General features: G+C 51.3%; 1 protein-coding gene across 1 annotated transcript; it reads left to right on the plus strand.

Annotated features, from left to right (window-relative positions):
• The first annotated feature begins 10794 nt into the window (after positions 1 to 10794).
• On the plus strand, positions 10795 to 13043 carry LOC141733198 (cbp/p300-interacting transactivator 3). The gene is made up of 2 exons (XM_074563246.1): positions 10795 to 10931; positions 11183 to 13043. Exon 2 carries the CDS (start codon positions 11195 to 11197, stop codon positions 11807 to 11809), a length of 615 nt encoding a protein of 204 aa, XP_074419347.1. The 5' UTR covers positions 10795 to 10931; positions 11183 to 11194; the 3' UTR covers positions 11810 to 13043.
• The last annotated feature ends 9757 nt before the right edge of the window (positions 13044 to 22800 follow it).

Here is a 22800-nt window from a genome sequence, read left to right on the forward strand (position 1 = left end):
AGTTCTGCGTCCTGCATCAAGCCAGGGAACTCCTTGCCCAGCTTTGGGCTGACCACCAGCTGCTCCCTCCTCCCCTGTACCCCAGCATGTACCCACTAGCACCGACTATCCCAACACCACCTTCCCCGGAGCCCCAACAGAAGGAACATAGTGCGGAGCAAGGAACTGAAAACACCTTTCAAAATCACACAGCGTGGCCGGTGGCAAGCAGAAGGATAGTTTCTTTCCCCACCTGGCACTTCACCGCTTTCACCAGCTTGCCCCTTACACAACAGATGCCTTCAGCAATCAGTGTTCCCAAAAAGGGCAATTGGGTTTTAATCCTGACAATGGCAGCAGCAACACGAGCTGTTTTCCTAACATCACATGTGCCAAGAGCTCCCATGGATTTCAGTGGATACTGGCCAGCAACGCGCATTTTCAAGCAGCACATGTTTTCAAGTTACTCCCAATAAACTGATAACTCTCTTAAGCATCCAGACCATTTTCTTCATGTACAAAGAAAACACATCCACATAAGAACGGGTCTTCCTCTGGCCACAAGCCCCGCGGCTTCAGCTGACCTCTGGGCACCTGGCACATGCCCACTGTGTCAGGCCAGCAGCAGGCCTGAGTCTGCTGGCATTGCCACCCTGGCGACACGACAAGACGACTTAAAATCCAGGCAGGTAGCAGCAGGATGGCTGCTGGTGAGCTGGGCACAGCTATGTTTCTTTCACCACAAATACCAATAGATGTTCTCTTCCTTACTTCTGAGATCAGACAGAGTTACGGCTCCCTGCAAGCTTTTACCTTGACAAAAAGGAGAATGGATGATGCATGAAAAAATGTTTATTTCCTAAAAACAAAACAAAAATTTTCATTTAGAAGTTTTTCCATTAAGCAAAAAAATACATATTGATGAAGTCCCTGGTTTAGCTAGCAGGGTTTTCTGCTGAAGGTTGATCTGAGTAGAAATGTCCTGTCCAGCTCCAGAAAAACAGTTGTTTCAGATCAAGGAAACAGCAACAGTCACCCCAGGTATCTTATCCCAAGTGTCTTATCCCCAGAAGTCTCTACAGTGTCCTGAGGGGGTTCAGGCTGTGTCAAGGGCCCTCGTAGCAGCCAGCTCTTTCCCTTCTCTATATAAGCAGCAGATTCTCATCCCTCACACAGCAGCAACTCACCCGCACTGCTCTCTCCCATCCTACTCCAACCCAGTGTCTACCAGAGACCATCACCAGCCCACAGCCCCAGCCAGGTTCCAACAAAGCTCAAGCACAGGAGGGGCCCAGCTGGAGGACGAAGCCCAGGGGCTTTTCCCCAAAGCCCAGCGAAGCCCCCCTGCCTGCTGTGAGCTCAGCAGCCGTCGTGCACAGCCCTCCGTGCGGGCGCAGAGCTGCAGCCACGCGTTACAGAGCCCAAAAGTCTCCTCTGATGGCAGAGGCTGTGGTGCTCTACCCTGGCTTCAGAGGAGGCTAGTGGGGAGGTAGGTCCCCAAGCAGAACCAGGGGCTGTTCCCAGTAGCACGGACCAAGAGGAGCAGCTCCTGCCTGAGGCAGCCACAGGACTAGTGCAACTGGCCGTGGTCACAGCAGAGCCAAAATCCAGCCACACGAACAGGCACGCCACACAGGACACCCTCCACGGTCCGACGCCGTGCACTGCCAATTAGCTGACAACAACGTGATTTGTTTTCAGGAATACTGAGCTGATGAATAACAAAAATAGGAACCTGACAAACAGGTCCTGGTGACCTGGATCCCATGCAGCTCTCCTGGGACAAAACTTTCAGTTGCCCTGAGTCACGCGCCCTGTTCCTCCCCTGGCCACAGAACCAGAGCCACAGGGCACCCAGCCCACACACAAGCCCGCGTCTTCCTACGGCATCACCATAGTCCCTCCACAGCACACAGGCTGGTTAGAAAGTGGAAAAGCAGTTGGGCATCCTAACACAGTCAGGGAAGTGAGAGGGGCAGGAGGGAGGTTGGAGAAGCACCATCACAGCCATGAGGGTCTGGAAATACCATGAAGAGCATTGTTGCTACATCGACCCAGGGAAAACAACGACTGCCGTTTGAAGAGGAGGTTGCATAATGTGAAGGAAGGAGAAGGCAGATAAACAGCAACAGCTATTTCTGATGATAATGCAAGAAACACCACACTACAGCCTCCCCCGAAGACTCACCACCACGGCCCTGACTACCCCACACCATTGCATGAGGCAACTTCAGCAGACCAGAGAAACCGCCACTAGCTAATCTCTGTGAAGACAGCAGCAACGCAGGCGCCAAAAGATAAGAAAAAATAACCTAAAACCTCTCTGACTCCATGCCCCAGAGGACACTGTGCCTTGCAGGAACCCAGGAGACAGTCATTCGGGTGGGAAACCTCACTGCTGTCCAACTCCACCAATGCCACCACCATGCGCCAGATCCTGAGAGGAGCTGGCAGAGGCACAGGGCATCGCACAGGGACTCAAGAAGAGGTGGCCTTGACCTGTGATGCCTGGCTCAACAGGCTCCTTGCCAGAGAAACTGCAGCACTGCTCTGTCCATCTCTGCTTCAAACCCAGCCTGAGGGAAATCACGGTGACCAAGACATCCAGAGAGGCCACACGGGCAGAACCGTACGCCTGGGCAGCAGTGAGGGTCAGGCCTCAGGCAAAGCAATTCTCAACCTGAAGCAGACCTATGGGTTGCTTGCATGGGAGGGGATTACTCCTTGGGTGGTCTTTAGCAGGGAAAAGGACGTGCTGGGGTACCTGGGCAGGACAGTCATGGGACTGAAGGGACCGTGCAAGAACTGAGCCCTGTGATATTGCACATGGACCATCCCTTTTGCTTTAGAGCTGGCTCGGTGTGCTGGCTCACAGCACATGGACCACATGGAAAACTCCAAGGTGGAAAGGAAGGATAGAAACGGGAAACACCAATGGAGCACTAGTGAGGCCTCGGCAGGCTGGTGGCCCAGTCTGCGGCCAGCAGAAGGACAGGGTCAGTGCCTCAGTTTCCATGGCTGTGGCGAGCCATGGGGCTGTGCTGGGAGGGGTGACAGCACAGGGAGGAGGCGAGCAGCGACACGTGCAGCTGAAGCAGGAGCTGGTGACGTGCGTGGCCCGTACCACGTCAGGGGCTGTGCCGGCAAACCGGTCTGGCAGCCTGCCTGCTCCTGTCATGCTCGGAGCAGCACCCCGAGCCCTTTGGGCCAGCTTCAGGCTGCACATCCATGGCTGGGTAGTGCTCAGGCTGCTGGCTCTTTCCACAGCAGGGCTGATTTTCTGCTGTCAGACCCCAGCAGCGAGGTCCTTGAGTGCTCGGGGGGTGATAAGTGGGATCTCTGGGCAGAGTCGGGACCAGCAGCCGAGTGGGCTGGGGTCACGGACCACGCCAGCTGTACTGGGGTCGGCTCTACCTCAGGACTGGAAGTCTTTTGGCCCTTTGAGGCTAAAGTGCAGCCAACGCCTGCCGTGGCACAGATCTAAACCCAAAACAGCTGCATTGGCACAAGTGCAGCAGAGCAAGGCGAAGTTGAAGGGCAAAGCGCCGGGATGCTGAGCAGGACCTTGCCGGGCCCCACGCTGGCTCTGCAGGCACCGGTGAGGAGAGACCAGACCCCGCTGCCCCCCCCTGCTCCCTGCCGGCAGCCTCAGAGGGCTCTGGGTGCTGCTCCAGCCCCACAAGGACATCCAGGGAGGCGGGGGCTGTGCCGGGATCGCTCCCTGCCACCTTCCCGGAGCCCAAGGAGAAGGCGCGGGTGCAGAGCAGGGAGCAGAGCAGGAAGCAGCCAGCACAAGGGCTGCCCAGGGGAAAGCAAACAAGAGAAAGCAATTGAGGAAGCTCATGTCTCATTTGTGTGCGTCTCAGCCAAAGTCCAAAGCAGGAGGCACTTGCAAAGGACACTGGAAAAATTCCAGTGATGTTATCTGCCCCCACAGAGCAAGATTAGCCAAGAGGAAAGGAAAAAAAAAGAAGTTGTTTACAAGCTGGGCAAGGCGGGTCAGCGGTTGGAGCATGCTGGTGCTTGGGTCAGCTGCTGGCCTGGCTACATCTGCCACCTCAGAAGAAGCACCAAACCCCTCCGTGTCCTGCTCTGGTCTCAGTCATGGTTCCACACCACTATCAGTGCAGGCAGAAAGCCGTGCATCCCGGAGTCCTTCTGCAGGGAGCTTCCACGCGAGCCACCTGCACGCCTGGCAGGCTCCCGCAGAGCTGAGCAGAGGCACAGCCTTCCCCTCCTCGGCACCTTTGCTCCCCCGTCCCAGAAGGGTTAATGGAGAACCCAATTTCCCTGGAGCTGGCCGCCAGCTGCAGACTAGCCATGCTTGCTCTCAGCATTGACAGTCCCTGCATCCAGAGGGGCCACCAGGGAGCAACCTGCCCTTCGCCCCCCTCCCCTGAGCCATTTGCACTGCTACTCTCTGCCTAACACCTCCTGCCTTCTATGAACTGTTTCCATCTAAATGCAGATGAGGAATCGCAGGATAATGTAGCACCTGGATTCAGCTCTCCTGGAGGCCCCTTTTACCATGCAGAAACTGGGGAGAGGGAATTTTGGGTTGCTGCTCAGTGCACCTTTATGCTGCTGCCACCAGGCAGGGCAGCACCGTTAGTGCCGATGCCCTGGAGAGGAGCCACACTGTGCCCCTCATGGGCTCCTTGCTTTTCCTCCATATTCTTTGTCTGTTGTTTTCTTTCAGTCTTAATGAAAAATCTTTTTTGCTGGACACCCGTGGTTGCTCTCTGCGAGACCCACACTCACCTCATCGCTCTCCTGGGCATCTATCTGGGAGGCATTTGCTCAAGGGAGCTCCACGCTGGCACGAGCCTGTTCCTGCCCGACACGCACCACTGAGGGAAGGCACAATGTCGTGACTGCACCAGGCAAAGTCCTCCCCTGTGGTCCACATGTGTGGTGACAACTCCACAGACCCATCAACTATTGGTAGCGCCTGGGGCCCCTGCCCAGGAGAAGCTGATGTGTCCTGCTGCAAAGCCCCAGGGGAACTCCGACCCACCATGCCTCCTTGCTGGGCTATGCTGGGACCCATGGCTCTGGTGGCACCACAGATTCCCCATGTCCTGCCCAGGGAATGGTGCTTGTCCCCTCATTTGTCCACATCAGACCCATCCGGAGACAAGAAAAGGGTTTGGTAACAGGAGTCTGAAATAATTTGCTGTTGGCCAGTATCCGCCCAGCCCTTTTTGTCAGAGACTCCTGTAAGACACAGTTACACTCTGTGTCAAGAAGCTTAATATTTAATTTAACTTCGAAGTCTTGGCTTGTTGACATACTTATTTAAAGCCAAACTGCAGAAACTCCATCGGAATTTGCTCCTGGTTCAGTCTTTATAGCACCATGGCCTCTGCTGGACCTCTGCTGGACTTCTCAGCTTCAAAGTCGAGGTTTGCAAACCACTGTGATTGTCCTTAAACAAACAAAAAATGACAGTGCATTGCATCCCTTTCTCATCTCCTGATTGCCAAAAAGCGAATCTGCTAGGAAAGCATTTTGTGTGCAGCAAACATTCACTAGGATCCTTTCAAGATATGGTATAAAGAACTGCAGCAGCTGATGGTGAGTATTTGATTAAATTGGATGTCCCAACATGATCAAACATGAGGTAGGAAAGCTTTCAACTCCCTGGCGGTGCAGGGAGAAGCGGTGCACGTGCACCCCCAGACAGGCCTTGAAGGAGTCGGACCCTGGTAACCCTTCCACCAGAAAGGGAAAAGCAGCTGGCAAAACCTGGCACTGCAGGGTGGGCAACGTGGGCTCTGTGCCGCTTGGAGTCCAGCAGCTTTGTTTGGCCACCCTGTGCCTGGTTGGTGGCTGCTCTTTCTCTCCAGGAGCCCATAGCACCAGCAAGGAGCTGGCTATGGGTTGGTGAGCTGCTCTAGCAGCTGCAACCCACCCCCAGTGCCGTCTTCCTCAGAAACCCCTCCTGCCCTTCCTTTTTCAAGTACCCAAAACGTAGGTGCCATCTTTGTTTGATGAGGGGCGGGTTAAGCGAGGACAGAAGGTTTACGGAGAAAAAGGCAGGTGGGAGCTGGTTGCTGCCACATGTTATGACTGCCTGGATGTTTAATAGCTGTTAATATGCTGTGTGCCCTTGACATTTTCCACCCTTCGTGGAACAAAACCTGTGCTTTAGTGATTCAGATCTGGATTTGTCCGACCCAAGATCTTCCCAAATGCCACAGTCAACCAGCTGCTGTGCCCAAAGGAGCTACTGCAAGCCAACAGCATGCAAGAGGAGCAGTTCACCTGATGCCTGGCATCTTCTGGAAAAACAATACTTCAGGAAACCTTTGTGATATAGCCAAGAGCTCCAAGGAGTTTCAGCTGATGTGGAGGTGACTTATGCACACTGCTGCCCTGCGTCTGCCCACGGCCAGACCCAGACCCAGCGACGTCAGACAGTCATACCTGATGGATCTCAGTTTAGGTCACAGCTCTGCAGACTTCCAGCCTTCCACTGCACATTTCTACTCTCTGTATTCGTCCTTCAGTGAGTGGGGGGCTGCAACGGGGCTTCTTCTGGACATTTGTCCCCCAAAGGCAAGCTTCTCCCTTAACATATGATGTTTCAAATTGCTTTAGCTTCTATCTTTCTATTTAGCTTTTCTGTCTTCTTGCTTTCAAGCTTGCGGGATCTCTGCAGGGCCAAGCATGGACGTAGCTGGGCATCCAGGAGTCTTTGAATCATGGGGTTCCTCAGATCCCTCTGTCTGCAACCAAATACGTAGCTCACATCATTGCTACTCAAATTGTTCTGCAATCTGCATGCAAAGGTAAATCACACCGCACAGCAGTGGGTGAGTTGTAAACTGAAATGCATAGTGAGAATTGCTTGGTTAGAGGAAATTCCCCAAAAAACCCTCAACCCACTCCCCATTCATTGGTACATCTTACATCCTGCAAAGCTCTTTATAAAAACGTTCCTTTTTTTTTTTTTCTTCCCCAAAACTGAGGCTCTCAGTCTCTTGTAAAAAGGAGATCTTGGACTGTAGATCAGCAACTGGAATTCGCAGGAACCAGTTGTGACACATGCAAAAAATTGCAAGATAAGAGTTCACATCTCTGCTTACAAAAAGCTCTCGCCTGTGCCACCTCTCACCCCTGGGAGGCTCTGGGGACATGGTTTTACCACTGTAACACCTCCGGAGCCGTGCAGTCAACGCATGATGATCAGGGATCAAATCTGAGGAGGGAACATTTTACATAAACAAAATCCTAGGTGACATAGACTAGCTGTACATCAGGCTGCGAGCACCCTCCGAAGAGGGAAAAGAAAAGGTCTGCAATGTGCTGGTGATCAGATCCCTAAAGTGATGCCCACCCACATGGATGCCTTGACCTGGGACACAGACACACAGGCAGTGAGTGCACATCCCCAGTCATGCAGAGCCAAACTGGTGCCACTGGAGCAACAATCTGATTATTTCTGAGCCGGGGTAATCCACCCTCGATAACACAGGGCTGATGACACCAGTACAGCCAGACTGGGGAAGTCCCATGTCAGGAAGCTGTGAATGACACACTGCTGGAGGTGGCTTACGCGGTGACTTAAGTCAGGGCTGACCAACTGACAGCCCCAGGGCTGGATCTGATACCCAGGTTTATCTGCTTTCCCAGCAAGGCCAGTCTGTCCACGGGCTGACGACAGATGTGGGTGCATGGGGAGATGGGGGAGAGACTGCAAACCTGGGGTTGGATCAGTCATACGCAGTGCCTTGTGAATACAGCTGCTCTGGCTCGGGTCCTTAATACTTGAGAACTCAGCACAACGAGGAACCACGGCTTGTTCTGGGCCAAAAAGACCAGTGAGAGAGACGCTGCTGGGACCAGTCAGCCCTTTCACGGCTCTGCTGGGCAGCGTGAAATGCAGCAGACGAGTCTACGCTGGTCCCTGTAAATTAAACTGTCACTGGTTTTAAGAACAGGAAGTCCTCGAGACACAGAGCACAGGCTAATGGCACACCGCATGGCAAACATGGAGACTGTAGATCTGTGGACAGACACCTCTTGCAACCCCAACGTCACCCATCCCCTTCCTTTTCTGCAGGCGCTTGGTTCCTCTCAAAACACTCCAGGTTATGCTGGTGAAACCTCTAGGGGACAACGTAACAAGCTAGATCAGAGAGCTGATCCCAGCCAACAGAGCTCCATTTCTGGACAAATTATTTTCAGACTGAATGACTTGCTGATGGGGCTTACCCTTCCCAAAGGAGAAGGGACATAAGTCAGTGTAGAGATGGAGGGGACTTTCACACTTGTGTTCACCAAGCGTGCTCTCTCATCTGCCAACTTGTTTCCAAAATGATGGGCCATTTACCACCCTTGGGGTCTTCTGTAATGCAAATGGCTGTAGAGATCCCCTTCCCACCCTATCCAAGGATTTCTGCCCCTGACCAGGACTTGCACGACACACCACACCCCTCCTCCAAGCGAGAGCCTTTTCTGGCTGGATGCATCTGCAAAGATGAAGGCAGACACTCCCCTTGTATTTGTTCCTCACCTGGGCGTGCATCTGCATGTGAACTCCCAGGCAGGCAGGTATATGTATGTGAGCATGTGGTTATTAGCACCAAAAAATGCATTTGTCAAAATCTCTAGAGTTAAAAAACAATCATTACATAATTACATTAAACAATTAACCAACTGATTCACCAGGTAGAGGCTCACCAACAACACCTGAAACCCATCCCAGCCACTTAACACGGCAGAAGGTGGCACAAACAAAAGCGACTCCCAGAACACCCTGGAGGTTGATGGCCTTATGCTCTGTCCGGGTAAGAGAAGACACTTTCCGTTCCTGGCTGCTCACACCCGGAAGCGGGTGGCTTCTGGACATTATCTACTTTGAGCTGCTGGTTTAAGGTGTTTTGATATAGAGATATTCCACATAAGTAACCCTTCAGGTCAGCGCTGTGTGGTTAGGCACGCACCCAAGATGCCTGTGCTGCCTAACTTCAATCCTTTCATGACACTATATACTTAGACCTCATTTCTCAAGTAATACAGTTAGCAACAAACAACTTCTTCAGCAACCTTTGAAACGCGTTGTTGGCACTTCCTTCTGCTCAACAGGGTCCATGAGCATAATGAATATGCAGAACGCATAAAACTCCATGAAACAGCCTGCTCCAAGTCTCCAGAAAAGATCTGTCTGTTTTTACTGGAGCCGTGATCCAGTTGAAGGCTGCGCAGGAGAGCACACAAGGGCAGAATGAAATTGGGGCAGCAAGTTTAACTTTGCCATCACCTACCTCCCAAGTGGGTAACCATGCAACACCAATATCTTTCAAAAAGAAGTCTCTGGGTCTCTTCAAAGCCAAAAATTAAAGGGGAAAATCACCACTCTGCTTTCCTACACTATTGGAAAGCACCATGTCCTACAGACAGCACCAGCGCCGCTGTACTCCAGGCCTGTGGTGAAATAATTTGGCTAGCATGGCTCAGTGCGTGAGCGTGTGGGTTGTACTGGGACCCCGTGAGCCGAAACTCAACTCAGAGGTGAAAGATGCTGCTGCAGACAGAGTTAAACCAGCAAATCTCTGCTTCTAACATCCGCCTTGCTGCCAGCCCTGTTTAGAATGTGGGTGCATCCTTGCTGGGAGGGCACTGCTGGCAGAGTGGCCAATCGTCTGGTTGATGCCGCTAATCTGAACCACCTTGGCTGGTAAGGTCTCGCTGCATGGTAGCATCCTTTTGGTGACCCTGCAACCAGAAGTGCCACCAAGAGAGGACCCTTCTCATGATGGCCAGCAGCCTGCTGCACCAGGGCACATGCCGGCAGGGGCCAGCATGCCGCGGCCCTGGAAGCACTTGGCAAAAGTCAGTGTGTACATCCTTCAGTATGAATGGGAAGTTCTGCGCGACCTCCACAGCGGGTACCTGTGCCCCAGCCAGCCGTGTGATGAGGTAGAAAGGCTTGGTCAGGGTGACACCGTGGGAGAGGAAGGCCCTGGAGGAACGGCTCTCTCTAGAGAGCTGATCTTATGCCGTTTGCAGTATCAGAGGCAGAGAGGGTCCCTGCTCAGGAAGCCGAGTGAATACAACACAAGCAAAGACAGTTCAAAATTAGTGCTCCACATGAACACACCACCATCCCCAGCATGCATGCACTGGGAGCAGAAACGACCTCTCTGAGGTTCCCCAGTCTCCCCAGGCCCCATCCTGACCACACTGAGGGATCCCCAGCCAAGGACACCATTCATTGTCCCCAGCCACCTCCATGCCCTTGCCCTTGTTGATGCTGACATGGAAAACAGGACAGATCATGCACTATCTGTGGGGATGGTAACACCAGGCAACACGGCTGGACCTTGGCATCCTGTTCAGGAGCAGAGTGTGCACTGGGGGCTCCTCGCCCCCAGCAGGGTTTCAGTGAGAAACTGGGGGCACTGGGCTGGGGGCCCTAGACGGCATCCATTCCTTTCCTCTGCAGCCTGCCCAAGGTGTCTGCACCTCGCATCCAATGGGAAAGAGCCCGATCCCAAAGCCCTGACACCGGGGATTTGCCAACGGCAGTGCCCTACGTGCTGGAGGCAGCCAGTCCCCCTCCAGCTGGGCCGTGTCGCGACAGCGGGGCGTGTCGCGACCAGGAGGCGTGTTGCGAGCACGGCTCGGAGAGCCCCCAGCAGCAGCCGTGCCGTGCCGTGCCGTGCCGTGCCGTGCCGTGCCGTGCCGTGCCGGGCGCCAGCCCGCCAGCCGGGGAAGCTGCCGGGCCATTGCACCGCCCGTCCCGTCGGGGGCCGGGCCGCGCCGGGCCGCGCTCCAATGGGCGGCGGGGGGCCGGGCCGGGGGCCGCCCCTGCCCGCGTCCCTATAAGTGCCGGCAGCGCGGCGCCCCGCAGACGGCGCGTCGAGCCGAGCGGAGCCGACCCGAGCGGAGCTGCCGCGGCGCTGCTGGTGCGCGGACCCGCTGCCCGCCGGAGCCCCGGATCGGTGCGTACCCGCGCGGGCAGAGCCCGGCTCCCTGCGGCGGCCGCGGGGTGGTGCGTGGGGCGCCGCGGGGCGCGCAGCGCTGAGCTTTGTGCGGCGGCGGGCGGGGGGGCGGCAGCGCGGCTGCCGGGGAGGGTGCAGCGCGGTGCCGTCCTCCTGGGGCGAAGGTGGGGGGTGCTCCGGGATCCTCGGACGGGAGCGGGAAGCGGTGCTGTCCCCGGGAGCCTTGCCCTGAGCCGTGTGTCGCCTTGCAGGGGCCTGGAGCCATGGCTGAGCACATGATGATGTCCATGAGCCACGGTGGCAGCGGGCTGCAGAGCTACCGCATGGGGGTGAGTGGGCTGCAGGGACCCCCGCAGCACGGGCAGCATGTGCTGAGGACGCTGCCTGCTGCCAGTCAGATGATGTCCTACGGAGGGGCTGGCATGGATGGTGCGATGAGGCCGAGACCCAACCTCAGCGGACAGATGGGCCACCACCAGATGCCAAATGCGATGATGTTCAATGGCCCGAGTCAGCAGCAGCAGTACATGGGGCCAGTGGGCACCCAGCAGCTAATGGCTAGCATGCACCTACAAAAACTCAACACCCAGTACCAGGGTCACCCACTGGGTATGAGCAATGGGCCCATGGGAGCTGGTGCCCAGCAGTACAGAGTGGGGCCAAGCCAGCACCCAGGCATGCAGCATATGCCCTCACCAGCGCTGACCTTGAACGTTATGGACACTGATCTCATAGATGAGGAGGTCTTGACATCCCTTGTCCTGGAACTGGGATTGGACCGGATTCAGGAGCTGCCGGAGCTATTCTTGGGACAGAACGAGTTTGACTTCATTTCAGACTTTGTTAGCAAACAGCAACCCAGTGCCATCAGCTGTTGAGGGGCTTTGAGCTCCTCCTTTTGTCTTGGTGGTTTTGTTTATAACTTCCTTCTCCACCTGCCATCCTCCTCCCTTCCCCTGCCTTGCCCTGTCCTGGATTCCTGACCTCCCCAAAGAGACAATCATCGGACACTGGCTTGCAATGGATTGCTTTTCTCTTCTGTGTGGTTTTTCATTTGGGAGTTCCTGGGGAGGGGGTGTGTACCCCAAAGAGAGAGCAGATCAAGAGCTCTTGCTGTAGAGCTGCCTCTAAATGGCATTAACAGGATTTCTGGCTTAAGTAGAAATAATGGACTTACGACTTTCCACAACTAGGCTTTGAGCGCAGGAAGCGATGGGCAGCTGGCAGCCCTGCCGGTAGCTGGATTTGCTCAAGGATTCTGTAGTGCCACCGAAGTTAAAGGATCCCCTGAGAGAGGATTGTCTCCCTGGTGCATGGTTTGAACCAGTTTACCCTTGCAAATATGGGTGGGGTTAGATATTTGTTGGGACTCTTTACTGTGACAGTAAATAGGTCTTCAGTCTTGTCTGTTCAGCTCGGGAAGGGGCACTTCCCCTCCAGCAGGCTTTTTTTAACTGGCTGAGCAAAATAAAGAATGCCTTGGGGAAGGGTGTGCGTATGTGCCTAAATGTTCATCTCCGTGGAACTTTGGATCTCCGAGCTAATCAACTGTAAAATTTACAGAGTGTTTGAGGCTGATTCAGACGTAAGGCTTAAAGCTGCAGTCTAGCTCCACTTTTTTCCACCTCTGAAACCAAATAAAGACCATGCAACTGTATATTCAAGATCTAATCTTATTTATTTTTCCTATGATTATTTATTTGCAAGGGCTTCTTTTGTTGTTTGGCTTCGGGACTGCTAGGAAGGACGCATGGAGAGTACTGCAGCTTTAAGATGCTGGCTTCAAAAAAAGAAAGCCTGGGATAGTTTTCAAGCTGCTCTGCAGATGGTCACTCCAACCCGAGATCTGTATGCTGAACGCATAGGACTGTAAATCCAATACCTTCCTGAATGTGATAAAGATGACTCGATTTCTAATTCCCTTACTCAGAAAAGGTTAAATGTAAAAGCTAGTGGGGTTTTGTTTCCTCTGCTGTCTCTTGTTTCCAGGCACTGTGGAAAGCTCCTGTTAACTCCTAGTTGCTGCTGCCCCCTGCTGCTGACAGCCCCCGGCAGCTGTCACTCAACAACCAAGAATGTACAGATGAATTTGCAAATAAAAGCTGAAGTATCTCCAGTGTGCATTTGTTTAGTGCTTGTCTCTGGCCCAGGCTCAGTGCGGTGTCATGCACCAGGGAGAAGTGCTTTCTTAGCTCCCGTCGGTGGGCTGTGGGTCCTGTCACCGGTGTCCCTCGCCTGACACCAAAGTTGTAACGACTGTGTTTGTAGCTTAAATGCTTGGACTAAGTCAGTCCTCAAAGCACGGCTGGGAGAATGAAATGCTGCTCCTCTGTACTGAGGGCAAATTCCGAAGGTGGATGGAGCTGCCCTGCGGCAGAGTGGCTGCCGTTGCTTGCAGCCCTGCTGTTGGCTGACCCAAGGTGCTCAGACGAGTGGCTGGTGGCTTCTTGCACGTTCTTCCAGACCAAGTGCAGCTCTGACAGCTGGGGCGCAGCTCTGCTGCAGTTTTCTGTACCACAAAGACTCTAAAAACCAGGACAGCCTTTGGTCTTCTACTCTTCCAGAGCTTAAGTTGTTGGGGTTTCTTTAATGGTTCCCAGGTAGTCCTTGTGCAGAGTTCAGGACTATTGCCCTGTGTCCTTTCCCTGCCCTGTAGCAATGGGCTTCTGGATGCTGGTGTTGGAGTGGCTGTATCACTTTGACCACGCTTTGGATTGCCTGTCTGTCCCCTGGCCTTGTTCCTTGAACAATTCAAAAGCAAGTGTTAAAGTCCTGTCCTGTCCTTTTGGTGCAATCTGGAGAGCTGGTCAAAAAGTAAATGGCAGGGCTTTGTGTTGCAGGTGGGAGAGGAGAGCCCTGCTTGGGCTGTCAGCTCTATGGTGGTGGGCTGTTTGAGATCTGGAAGAGCTTTGCTTTCTCTGTGCATCTGCAGAATAGCTGATGGCTTGGTCAGCAGGTTGTAGGTAAGCAGTGAGGAGCTGGCAACTGGATTTATTCATCAATGCAGGCAGCTGAACCCCAAAATAAATAGGTGTGTTCTAGGCTGTCAGTTGTGGTTGTGGGGGGAGCAGACTGTGACACACCACTGTGGCCTGCAGTGTCCCAGCTACGAGTGGGGAGCTATGGCCAGCCCACAGATGCAGGAGTGTCAACTTGAGCAGCCTCTGCAGAGGTTTCCCAGTAACAGGAATGTGTTTCTCTGCCAGAAGCACTTGGCATTTGATGCAAACTGGACAGAGGAACACTTCTGTACATCCTCTTGGAGGGCTGTGCAGTGCCCCGGGCCGGGAGCTGTAGATCTAAGTCAGAGCAGGGGAGCTGATGTTAGCAGGGATTTGGAGTGACTGGAGGGGTCCCAGTCAGGATTTTCTTGGGGCTTTGTCCTAGCGGGCTCAATTGGGATTATTTCAGTGTCAGCTTTCATACAAATGCAAACTTCAGAGCCGGAATGAATTCCTCAGGTGTGTTACCTCTTCATCTCCCCAAAAGATACTCTTAATTGTGGTCAGCCTTTATGGTTTCCCAGATAACCCAGGCCAAAAACACTTAGAATTTCTGCCACGCGTCTATTGCATCTGGCTGGTTTGGACTGGATGAGTCCCATCATCGCCTCCTTTCTAATGCCTTCTTGCTTTGGGTGCAGTTTGGACCACCCCTCTTCGTGCTACCTGCTTTGTGTGCCTTGCATTAGGCACACAGGGCCGCAGCACGAGCTGCAGCGTGGATGGCTCCAGTTCTGCCTCTCCACTCTGCGTTATGGGACAGCCTGCCTGTCCAGGTCCCCTGGCAGGGTGGCTGACACCATGCAGTGAGCAGAGGTGCCAGGTGGCAAAAGAGGGAGACCCAGCTACCTGGTTCTACAGATGAGTTTCGTGAAGTCAACCAAGATCACCCAAAATACAACCGGGCTGAACTCTGCTTTTCTCATCTAGCTGGCACTGACCTCTTCACCCAGCAGCAGGACGATGCTCCAAAGCACCAATATCTTTAGGGGCTTACAGGCACCGCAGAGCGCTGCAAACATTGCTGGATGACAGTGCCAGTCTGTTTGTGAGCTTTGAAGACAGAAGTGAACTCAGGTGGAGAGTTCGCATTCGCAGGCAGCTGCTGGGAAGCACCTCTCCTGGCACATACCAGGAGTCTGTTTTCTGTGCTGGGGAAGAAGGAATGTTCTCCCACCCCACTGCCTAGTCCAGATGGGACGGCTGGGACACAACCACCCCGTCCCCTCACCTAGGCTGGTTATATCCTCTGTTGTACTCCTAAGAGATTTTGTAGCTATTCTTGTGAAGACCAGGTCTAGAGGCAGCCTCTGGGAGCATGTGAGTGCGAAAGTACAGAAAGACAAAGCATTTCTCTACATCCTTGTCTTTGAGCACGTGTGCTCTCAAGGTGATGAAGCTTGCCGATAGTCCTTGGTGATTCAGAGTAGCAAAGATGAAAGTTCAGTGCAGAGAGCTGGTAAAGGATCTGCTAATAGTAAGCGACTGGCCAATAAGATGAGCAATGAGTGGTAAATGTGAAATGCTATGTGTAGGGTTGATCTTTCTGGACTTCACACACAGTACTGGGCTCTAAACTAGCTACAGCCACTCAGAAAAGGTTACATGAAGGAATGTTCCTATGAAAAACCTCAGCTGGCTGTTCAGGAGGAGCCAGAGGAGCAAAGGGAGAAGGTTAGAAATCATTAGGAGAGGAATAGAAAACAATCAAACAGTGAATGCCCTACAGTATCAATGCAGAATTCAGCTGCACCCTGTGCACTGCCCACACTAGCAAATTGTCCAAAATTCTGGGCTATTCATCAGAAAAATGATAATGTGAAACTAGAGAAAGAGGAAACACCTGAGGCAGAGTAATGTTTCTCAAAAGAAGCCACAAATAGAGTGGGACTTCGCAGTCAGCAAGGAGAAAGATGGGTGCCAGAGGTTTATAAAGTAAGTGAAAGGGGAAGGTAACCAGGGAATTACTTTCCCCGCGTGTAATGGAAGATTTCTGTTGATCTTTACAAATTTAGGGGCACGATTCAAACCCAAATGAACAGAGGTATCTCTGCATGCAATGTGTAGCTCAAACAGTGAAGCTCTTCCTGACAGCATGGGAGGTACGTGAACTCTTCAATGTCACCAAAAAGCCAGTTGACTGTTATGAACTGTTAAGACTGGACGGAAGAACACAGCAGAGGCCATCGCTGTATGTCACTGTATGTCTGCATGGTTCACTTCCAACTTGGACACTGTGTAAGGTCCTCATCCTACCATCTTCCTGGCTCAGAGAGGATGTGGTGGAAATTGAAAAGGTTCAGAGAAGGGCAGCCTCTGTCTGAGGGCCCCCCTAACCACAACTCTTCAGAAGGTATCTGAGGAGGGATGTAGTTCAGCTTTCTTCTCGTGCAAGCAATAAGGCATCAAAGGAGACTGGCAAGTTGCAGGTTCAAAGCAAATTAAAGGAGGTGGGGTTTTCTAACAAGGAATGGTTGAGCTGTGGACCTCCCATTCACAAGATGTTGTGGATATGTGAGGTTGTTGAGAGTCTGAGGGATGGCCAGACAAGTTCCTGGAAGAGAAACCTATAAAGGTCTGTAAGCACATAACCATTATGTCTGGCTTAGGAGGCTGCAAGAGCAACGGGGAGCTAAGGGCTGGAAAACTGGCCAAGCACACAGTATCATGCACGCTTGCCTTGTGCTTGTGTTCTGTTGAAGGCATCTATTCACTGTTCTCAACTGAGAACAATGTTGGAGGCAGGGTGTGAAACTGTCTGTCAGGTCTTGTGGCCTGACCCAGGGCACCTCTTCTGCTGCAGGATGTGATATGTGCTGAGACACGTGGCTTTGAAGAGCAGATAGACGAAAGACTTGGGGAAAAAAATCCACCCTAATAAAAACTTCCTGCTTCTGCATCAGGAAGTCTTTGAGCCACAGATCACTCGGTGCTGGAGAGTGAACCTGGGAAGGACCACAATGAGTGGGCCAGCATCCCCTCTGCCCTAGGCACTGCTGTCACACACAGGTCAAGGCAGTGCTGTGCACCCCAGGAACCTGTGGTCTGACCAAGCTTGGAGGTTAACCATCTGCGTGTGTACCTGCCCTCACTGTCCGTAACTGGAAATTTGGGCATGAGCCAGAAGAGCATTGCCAAAAAGAGACAAAGTCCCATTTGCTGCCAAAGGGATTGAGAACATCAAATGAGAACTTCCAGGGAAAGTCAAGCCAAAAGCCTGTCTAGCCCTACCTGTTCTACCTGCGATTGGGTAGTCAGGGAGGAAATTTGAGAAATCAAGTGATTGTTCATGGTCCTTCTCACGATGTTGCTTCACAACTTTCAGAAAGTAGTGGTCCAAGGAGTGCTGAGCCACAGGTTATGTGTTTACCATGTTAAATACCCTGCTATGGACCTACCTACCCTATACCTGCAATCACTTTTTAATTCATAGGTAGGTACGTTTTACTTCAGCAATACCTTGTGCCAATGAAATCCACAAGGGAGTTATGTAGATGTAATCAAGCTTTTCATAAGAAGCTTAAGCTCTGTAAGCTCCTCTTCATTTTAAACCTGCCACCCTCTCACTCTGACGGATGTCCACTAATTCCCAATCATTTCTTGGTCACCTTCTCCACACCAGTAATGATTTTATAGCTCCTGTGATGTTCCCCTCTGAGTTTCTCCCCATTCAAGAACCACTTTGTGTTGTAGATTGTTGTGATCACCTTTTTCTGTCCTGTCGCTGGTTTTATGGGATGGGGGAGGGAACAGCACTGGTTTAAGCTGTAGATGTGTCATGGATTTCTCCAATGCTATAATTAGGTCTTGCTGTTCTATATTTTAAACATTCATCACAGAACCACAGAAAGATTTAGACTGGAAGGGACCTTTGGAGGTCACTCAGTCCAACCTCCTTCTCCAAGCAGGACTGCATTCAAAGGTAGGCTGGGCTGCTCACGGCCTTGTCCCGTCAAATTTTGAAAACTTCAGAGGGTGGGATTTCTCCAGACCCTTGTTTCAGTGCTGCACTGCTCTCATTTCTTTCCTAATTTCTCCCCTTCCAGTTGGTTGCTGGCTAGCACAGGCACTGACCTAATACTTTCAGAGATCTGCATGCAAGGACTCCAGACATCTCTCCCAAGGGATGATACCGTACTTGTAGCCACATCTGCACGTACTGGCAGGGTTCTCTCTCCTATGAGCACTCTTTGCCCAGGAGATGGTGGATGGCCACCTCCGCATCTAAAGTAGAAGTGCGATTGTTGCCCAAATACCCGTTTTCCTAAAAACTGCACCCCAGCACCATGCCTTGGTTCTCCCACCACCTCAGACACCTCCCAGGGGCATTCTCAATAGAATCATTCTCCCATCCTCGCTGCAGGTGCCAACTTCCACAGACTGATGCCATCCTGCCATAAGACATTCCCCTTTGCTGCTCATGAGGTGGTACAATACTCTTTCGTCTCTGAGCCTCCCATCAATGAACCTTCCTCCCCACGCCCCTCCACCTTGGCCACTTTGGCTTCAGGAGATAATGCTCTACCTGTGAGATCCTGGATGGCTTCTGTCATATGACATGTATTCAAGGGACAAACAATCATACCTGTGGTATTCAGGGTGACACTCCTGAGCTCAATGCTGGATTTCATTTTAGTTTTAGGGCTCTGTTTCCTCATCATTCATCTAAACCCTGTATCACTGGGTTTGCATTTGCCTCAGAAGTTTGGAGTGAGGAGTCCCATCTGCTGCTCCTCTCCATGCTGCTCCTCTTCATCTTGGAGCTCACAGTTTCTGCATCCCTCTCCCCTCAAGCCTTCAGGAAAACCTGTTTGAGTTTCCTTGGTCATGAAATAGCAGGATTAAGCTTTGTTCTGCTTATCCATGGCACATTTCTGGGGGCAGTTTGTTCCTGGTGAAGACAGACAGGATGAGAATGCAACTTGCTTTTGAGACATCTTCACTTTGCTTGTGAGTCCTCTGGAATACTAGATGGGTAAGGAAGAAAGGGGTCTTTACAATTTACCTTATCCTCAAGCTCCAAAACGCTGTTACTAAGAAATATTTGGTCAAATAGCTTTCATATTCTTGGCTACAAGATAACTGTCTCAGATGTGGTTTTCTCTTCTAGCCACACTGTAAATGCTCCTAGTCAAATCCTAATGTCTTGTGAAAATAAAACTATGGCTGTGCCTGATGCCATCCTGTGCAGTTCCCAAACTGAATCATAGCACTTGCCTCAAAAGACAAGCTGTCTGCTAAGGACACCCCTCACACAAACAATGGCACCACACTTACAGTGGGGTTTAATGGAATACTCTGCACATTACTGTCTTGCAGGTAAGTCCCCCCTCATGTCCCCGCTCTCCTAGGGTAATGGCAACAAACAGAGGCAGAGGCAGGTATCAGCTGTGGGGCTGGTGCCCCTCCCAAGGAAAACATGACCCCACCACCTCCAACTCCATCACACACTGTGTTTGGACAGCACTGAGACCCTGGGTTATTGCCTGTTAGCTCAGGCTTCCTGACAATAGCATTGCCTCACTGCACTGTCACGGAAAAAGACCGATTTGGATAAAAGAAGCTGCTAACAAAGAGCCTCGAAGCTGCCACAATGGGGCAAAATCACTTTGGCTTGGTGTGAGATTGCAGCCTCTCCCCAGGGGGACTAAGAGGGCATGCCGTGTACCACGTGATTTTATTGCTCACAGCAGAAACTAGAGTTCAGGCTCCTTATGAGAATGCCAGAAACATCCATGTTGTTCCCTCTTCCAGATCCCCAGGTCACAAGCAACTGCTGATGAGGATCTCTCTGAGATGTATGGTGTTACCTGCCTGAGAGAAGAAGAGTCAATGACCTCTTCCAAGGCATAGACCAAAAACAGTTCCTGAGTCCCTTAGCAGCTCCAGAAGTTCTCTTTTGACACATCCTCATTTAGCCATGTAGTCCATGCACCACTATCAGCTATCTCCTGCTTGGTGCTGAGGAATGGAGGATAGGAAGTTCCTGCTCCCACATCCCCACACGCTCCATCCCTGACGCAGAGGCTCCCAGTGAGGAGCCAAGAGGTGCTCTCTCTCCTACTCCTGATGCTGCTAAGTCAGTATGAGAAGTGAAACCACACAAACTTTGGGCCACTTGTAAGAGAATCGTGGCAGTTGAAAGACATTGGATCCAGCCTGACTTCTCTTTGAAAATTATTCAGGATCAGCTCACAAGTCCCATATCTGTACCTGTAACACCAAACTTGCTGAGCAGCGGTTTTGTGTCACAGTGAACCTCCAGCCCAGTTCACATCGAGCTTTGCAAATCAGCAAGAGGAACCAAGGGAGCAAAAGCTGGCCCAACACAATGGCCTGCAGCACATTCCCATCCCCAGCCATAGACATTGCTACTAAGAAGTTATTTGCTGCAGTAACCCTTTTTGCATCTCGCTTGGTAACATCACTCTTTTTCCAGAATACACTGGACGAGGTAAGATATTTGCCCCTGTGGGCAGAGCTTGCTTTCTGACCCATAATGCATGGTCTCCAACGTGTGCTTAAAACTGAGCTTTACCATGGCACCTCCCTGCGAGTGAGGAGAGAGAACAGGGTCAGGGGCTAGGCAATGGGTAGCATTGTTTCTGGGGTGTTCCCAGTCCCACTGGTGGTGCTCAACATCTCCTCTGCTTCCAGAGCCCCAGAGTGTGTGCCTAGGGTTCAGAACAACAGTCAAACATCAGTCTTGCAGAGAAAAATCTGTTGGTTTGAAGGTAAATTCTACTGAAAATCCAAACCAAGGCATAATTGTAATGCACACAGCTCCTTTCCACAAAGATAAGGCCACATGATTGTAGATTCATCCATATGCAGATGACAACAGATAGCCTGTAAAGACTTACAGCATTCCCAGAACTACAGGATACGGCAGACATCAGGTTAAGTCTTACTCTTCAAAGGAGGAAGGTCTATAAGAGAATTTGGCAAACCATAAAATAAAGTCTGTAATTTCTCAACAGGATTGTCAGAGACTAGAAGGAGCCTCTAGTACTGTTCAGACGTCAGCAGCGCTGCTTTTCAGATGTGATTTAAGGTACATTTGGAGTCTGTCATATTTGGGTGTATAATTTTTACATGGATAACAAGGTTCAAGTGGGAACCTGGAGTAAATGTATTACAGATCATCTGTTATCTGCTAGATTTGACCTCAAAAACCTCATGGAAGATGTTTTAGTCCAGGAGAGACTATTGAAAACACCAAATGGACATTACAGTCCTCAGCCAATAAACGTATTTTTTATTCTGTGCTGTTAAAGAACTTTTCTAGTATATAAACCTCTTTGAGAGGGGCTTATATACTGATCCCAAGTAACATTTGCCACGCACAAGGAACTGACAGTCTGTACTAGAATTATATAGTAAATCCATTGCAACACCGAATTTCCAAAGATTAGCAATTTTAAACAGTATTTCCCATCCTAATTTCCTAGTTCTTTTCTTAATTATATGGCTTTCCCAATAAGATAGCAGAAATGAAACCACGAGGGCAACATACCAATAGGAACAAATGAGCAAAGTATCAATGAATGAACAGATCCAGTTCTCCACTAAGGAAACTGGAATAGTTCTTGTAATAAAATAATGAAATATCCCTTTGTTTCTTTGGAGAGAAAGAAACTGACTGGTTTTGCACATGTGCGTTTGAGAACAGTTCAGATTCCTCCATTAGCATGTGAGACAGTCACCTGCTCAGAATACAAGAGTTTTGTAGATACTCTACAGCCAAGGCACTAGAAATCCTCTAAAAAACCTCTTGCTGTGTATCATGCTCTCTGCTGGCCTTCACAGTAGATACAGCACTCTGGGCTAGAGGGCTGGAATTGGTAATTCAGGGATTTTGATTAAGAGAGAGGTGGGATGGACCCCTGGAACACAGCTTTGACAAGGAAGCCACCTGCCTTCATACGAGAGACTGTTCTGCGTCTCAGGGACAAGCCAGGTCCTTCTGTGGACTTCGACAAAATGATACAACAAATGATCCAACTTGGAGAGAAAGGCTGATCCCAGATTTGAGTCTGAAACTGCTGTCAGGCAACTTCAGAAGATGCCTAAAGAAGCAAGAGGTAGAGGCTGATGTGATCCTGGGAGAAAACACAGCTTTGTGATCAGGTCCCAGCACCAAATGCACATGAAAAACATCATATACCTGCTGGCCCTGGAATGACAACTTTGGTGAAATGACTCTTCTTTTCCAACTTAGGGAGATTTCTGAGAGAACTGCTTTTGTGTCCTTCTCTGTTGATAGTTGTGGGAAGAGTTGCAGTCCCAGCTCTATCCTACGTGTGCTAAGCATTGTCAGGCCAGTGGGATAAGAGATCTGTAACCGTAGCAAAAGATGCTAGAGGCTTTCTTGGCTTCGTCCATAAGAGCCAAATCATTAGAAGGGAGGGCTTGGGGTGTTCCAGAAAATGACAGAATCAGGCCAGGGTGTTTCTAGACCCACTTCTTAGTTTTTTATTCTAAATAAGCATCTGCCTGGTGCACTGGACCGTGACAACTGGTGTGACCTCCACAGCAGTGCCATGGCACTGGGTAGGGGTGAGAAAGCCAGAGGTGGACAAAGGTCTCAGATCTTAGATGGGGCATACCCCAGAGCATTCTCCTTCAGCCGCAGTTACGCACACCCAGTGGTAACCTGGGGAAACAGCATGAGAAATGGGTAACAATTCACCTCCTTAACGTCAATGATGCACCAGATGAAATCTGGAGTCATAAAAGGGCAGGTTTGTCCCTTTGCAAAACGTGCTCCCCAGGTAGGAACCAATACTTGGTAAACAGCAGTGTCCACACGTGGCACGGGAAAGAGCTGACACACATCTCTGTTGCATCACAGAAAGCACCCCCAC

The sequence above is a fragment of the Larus michahellis genome, chromosome 19 (assembly GCF_964199755.1).
Source record: "Larus michahellis chromosome 19, bLarMic1.1, whole genome shotgun sequence".
NCBI classification, from domain to species: Eukaryota; Metazoa; Chordata; class Aves; order Charadriiformes; family Laridae; genus Larus; species Larus michahellis.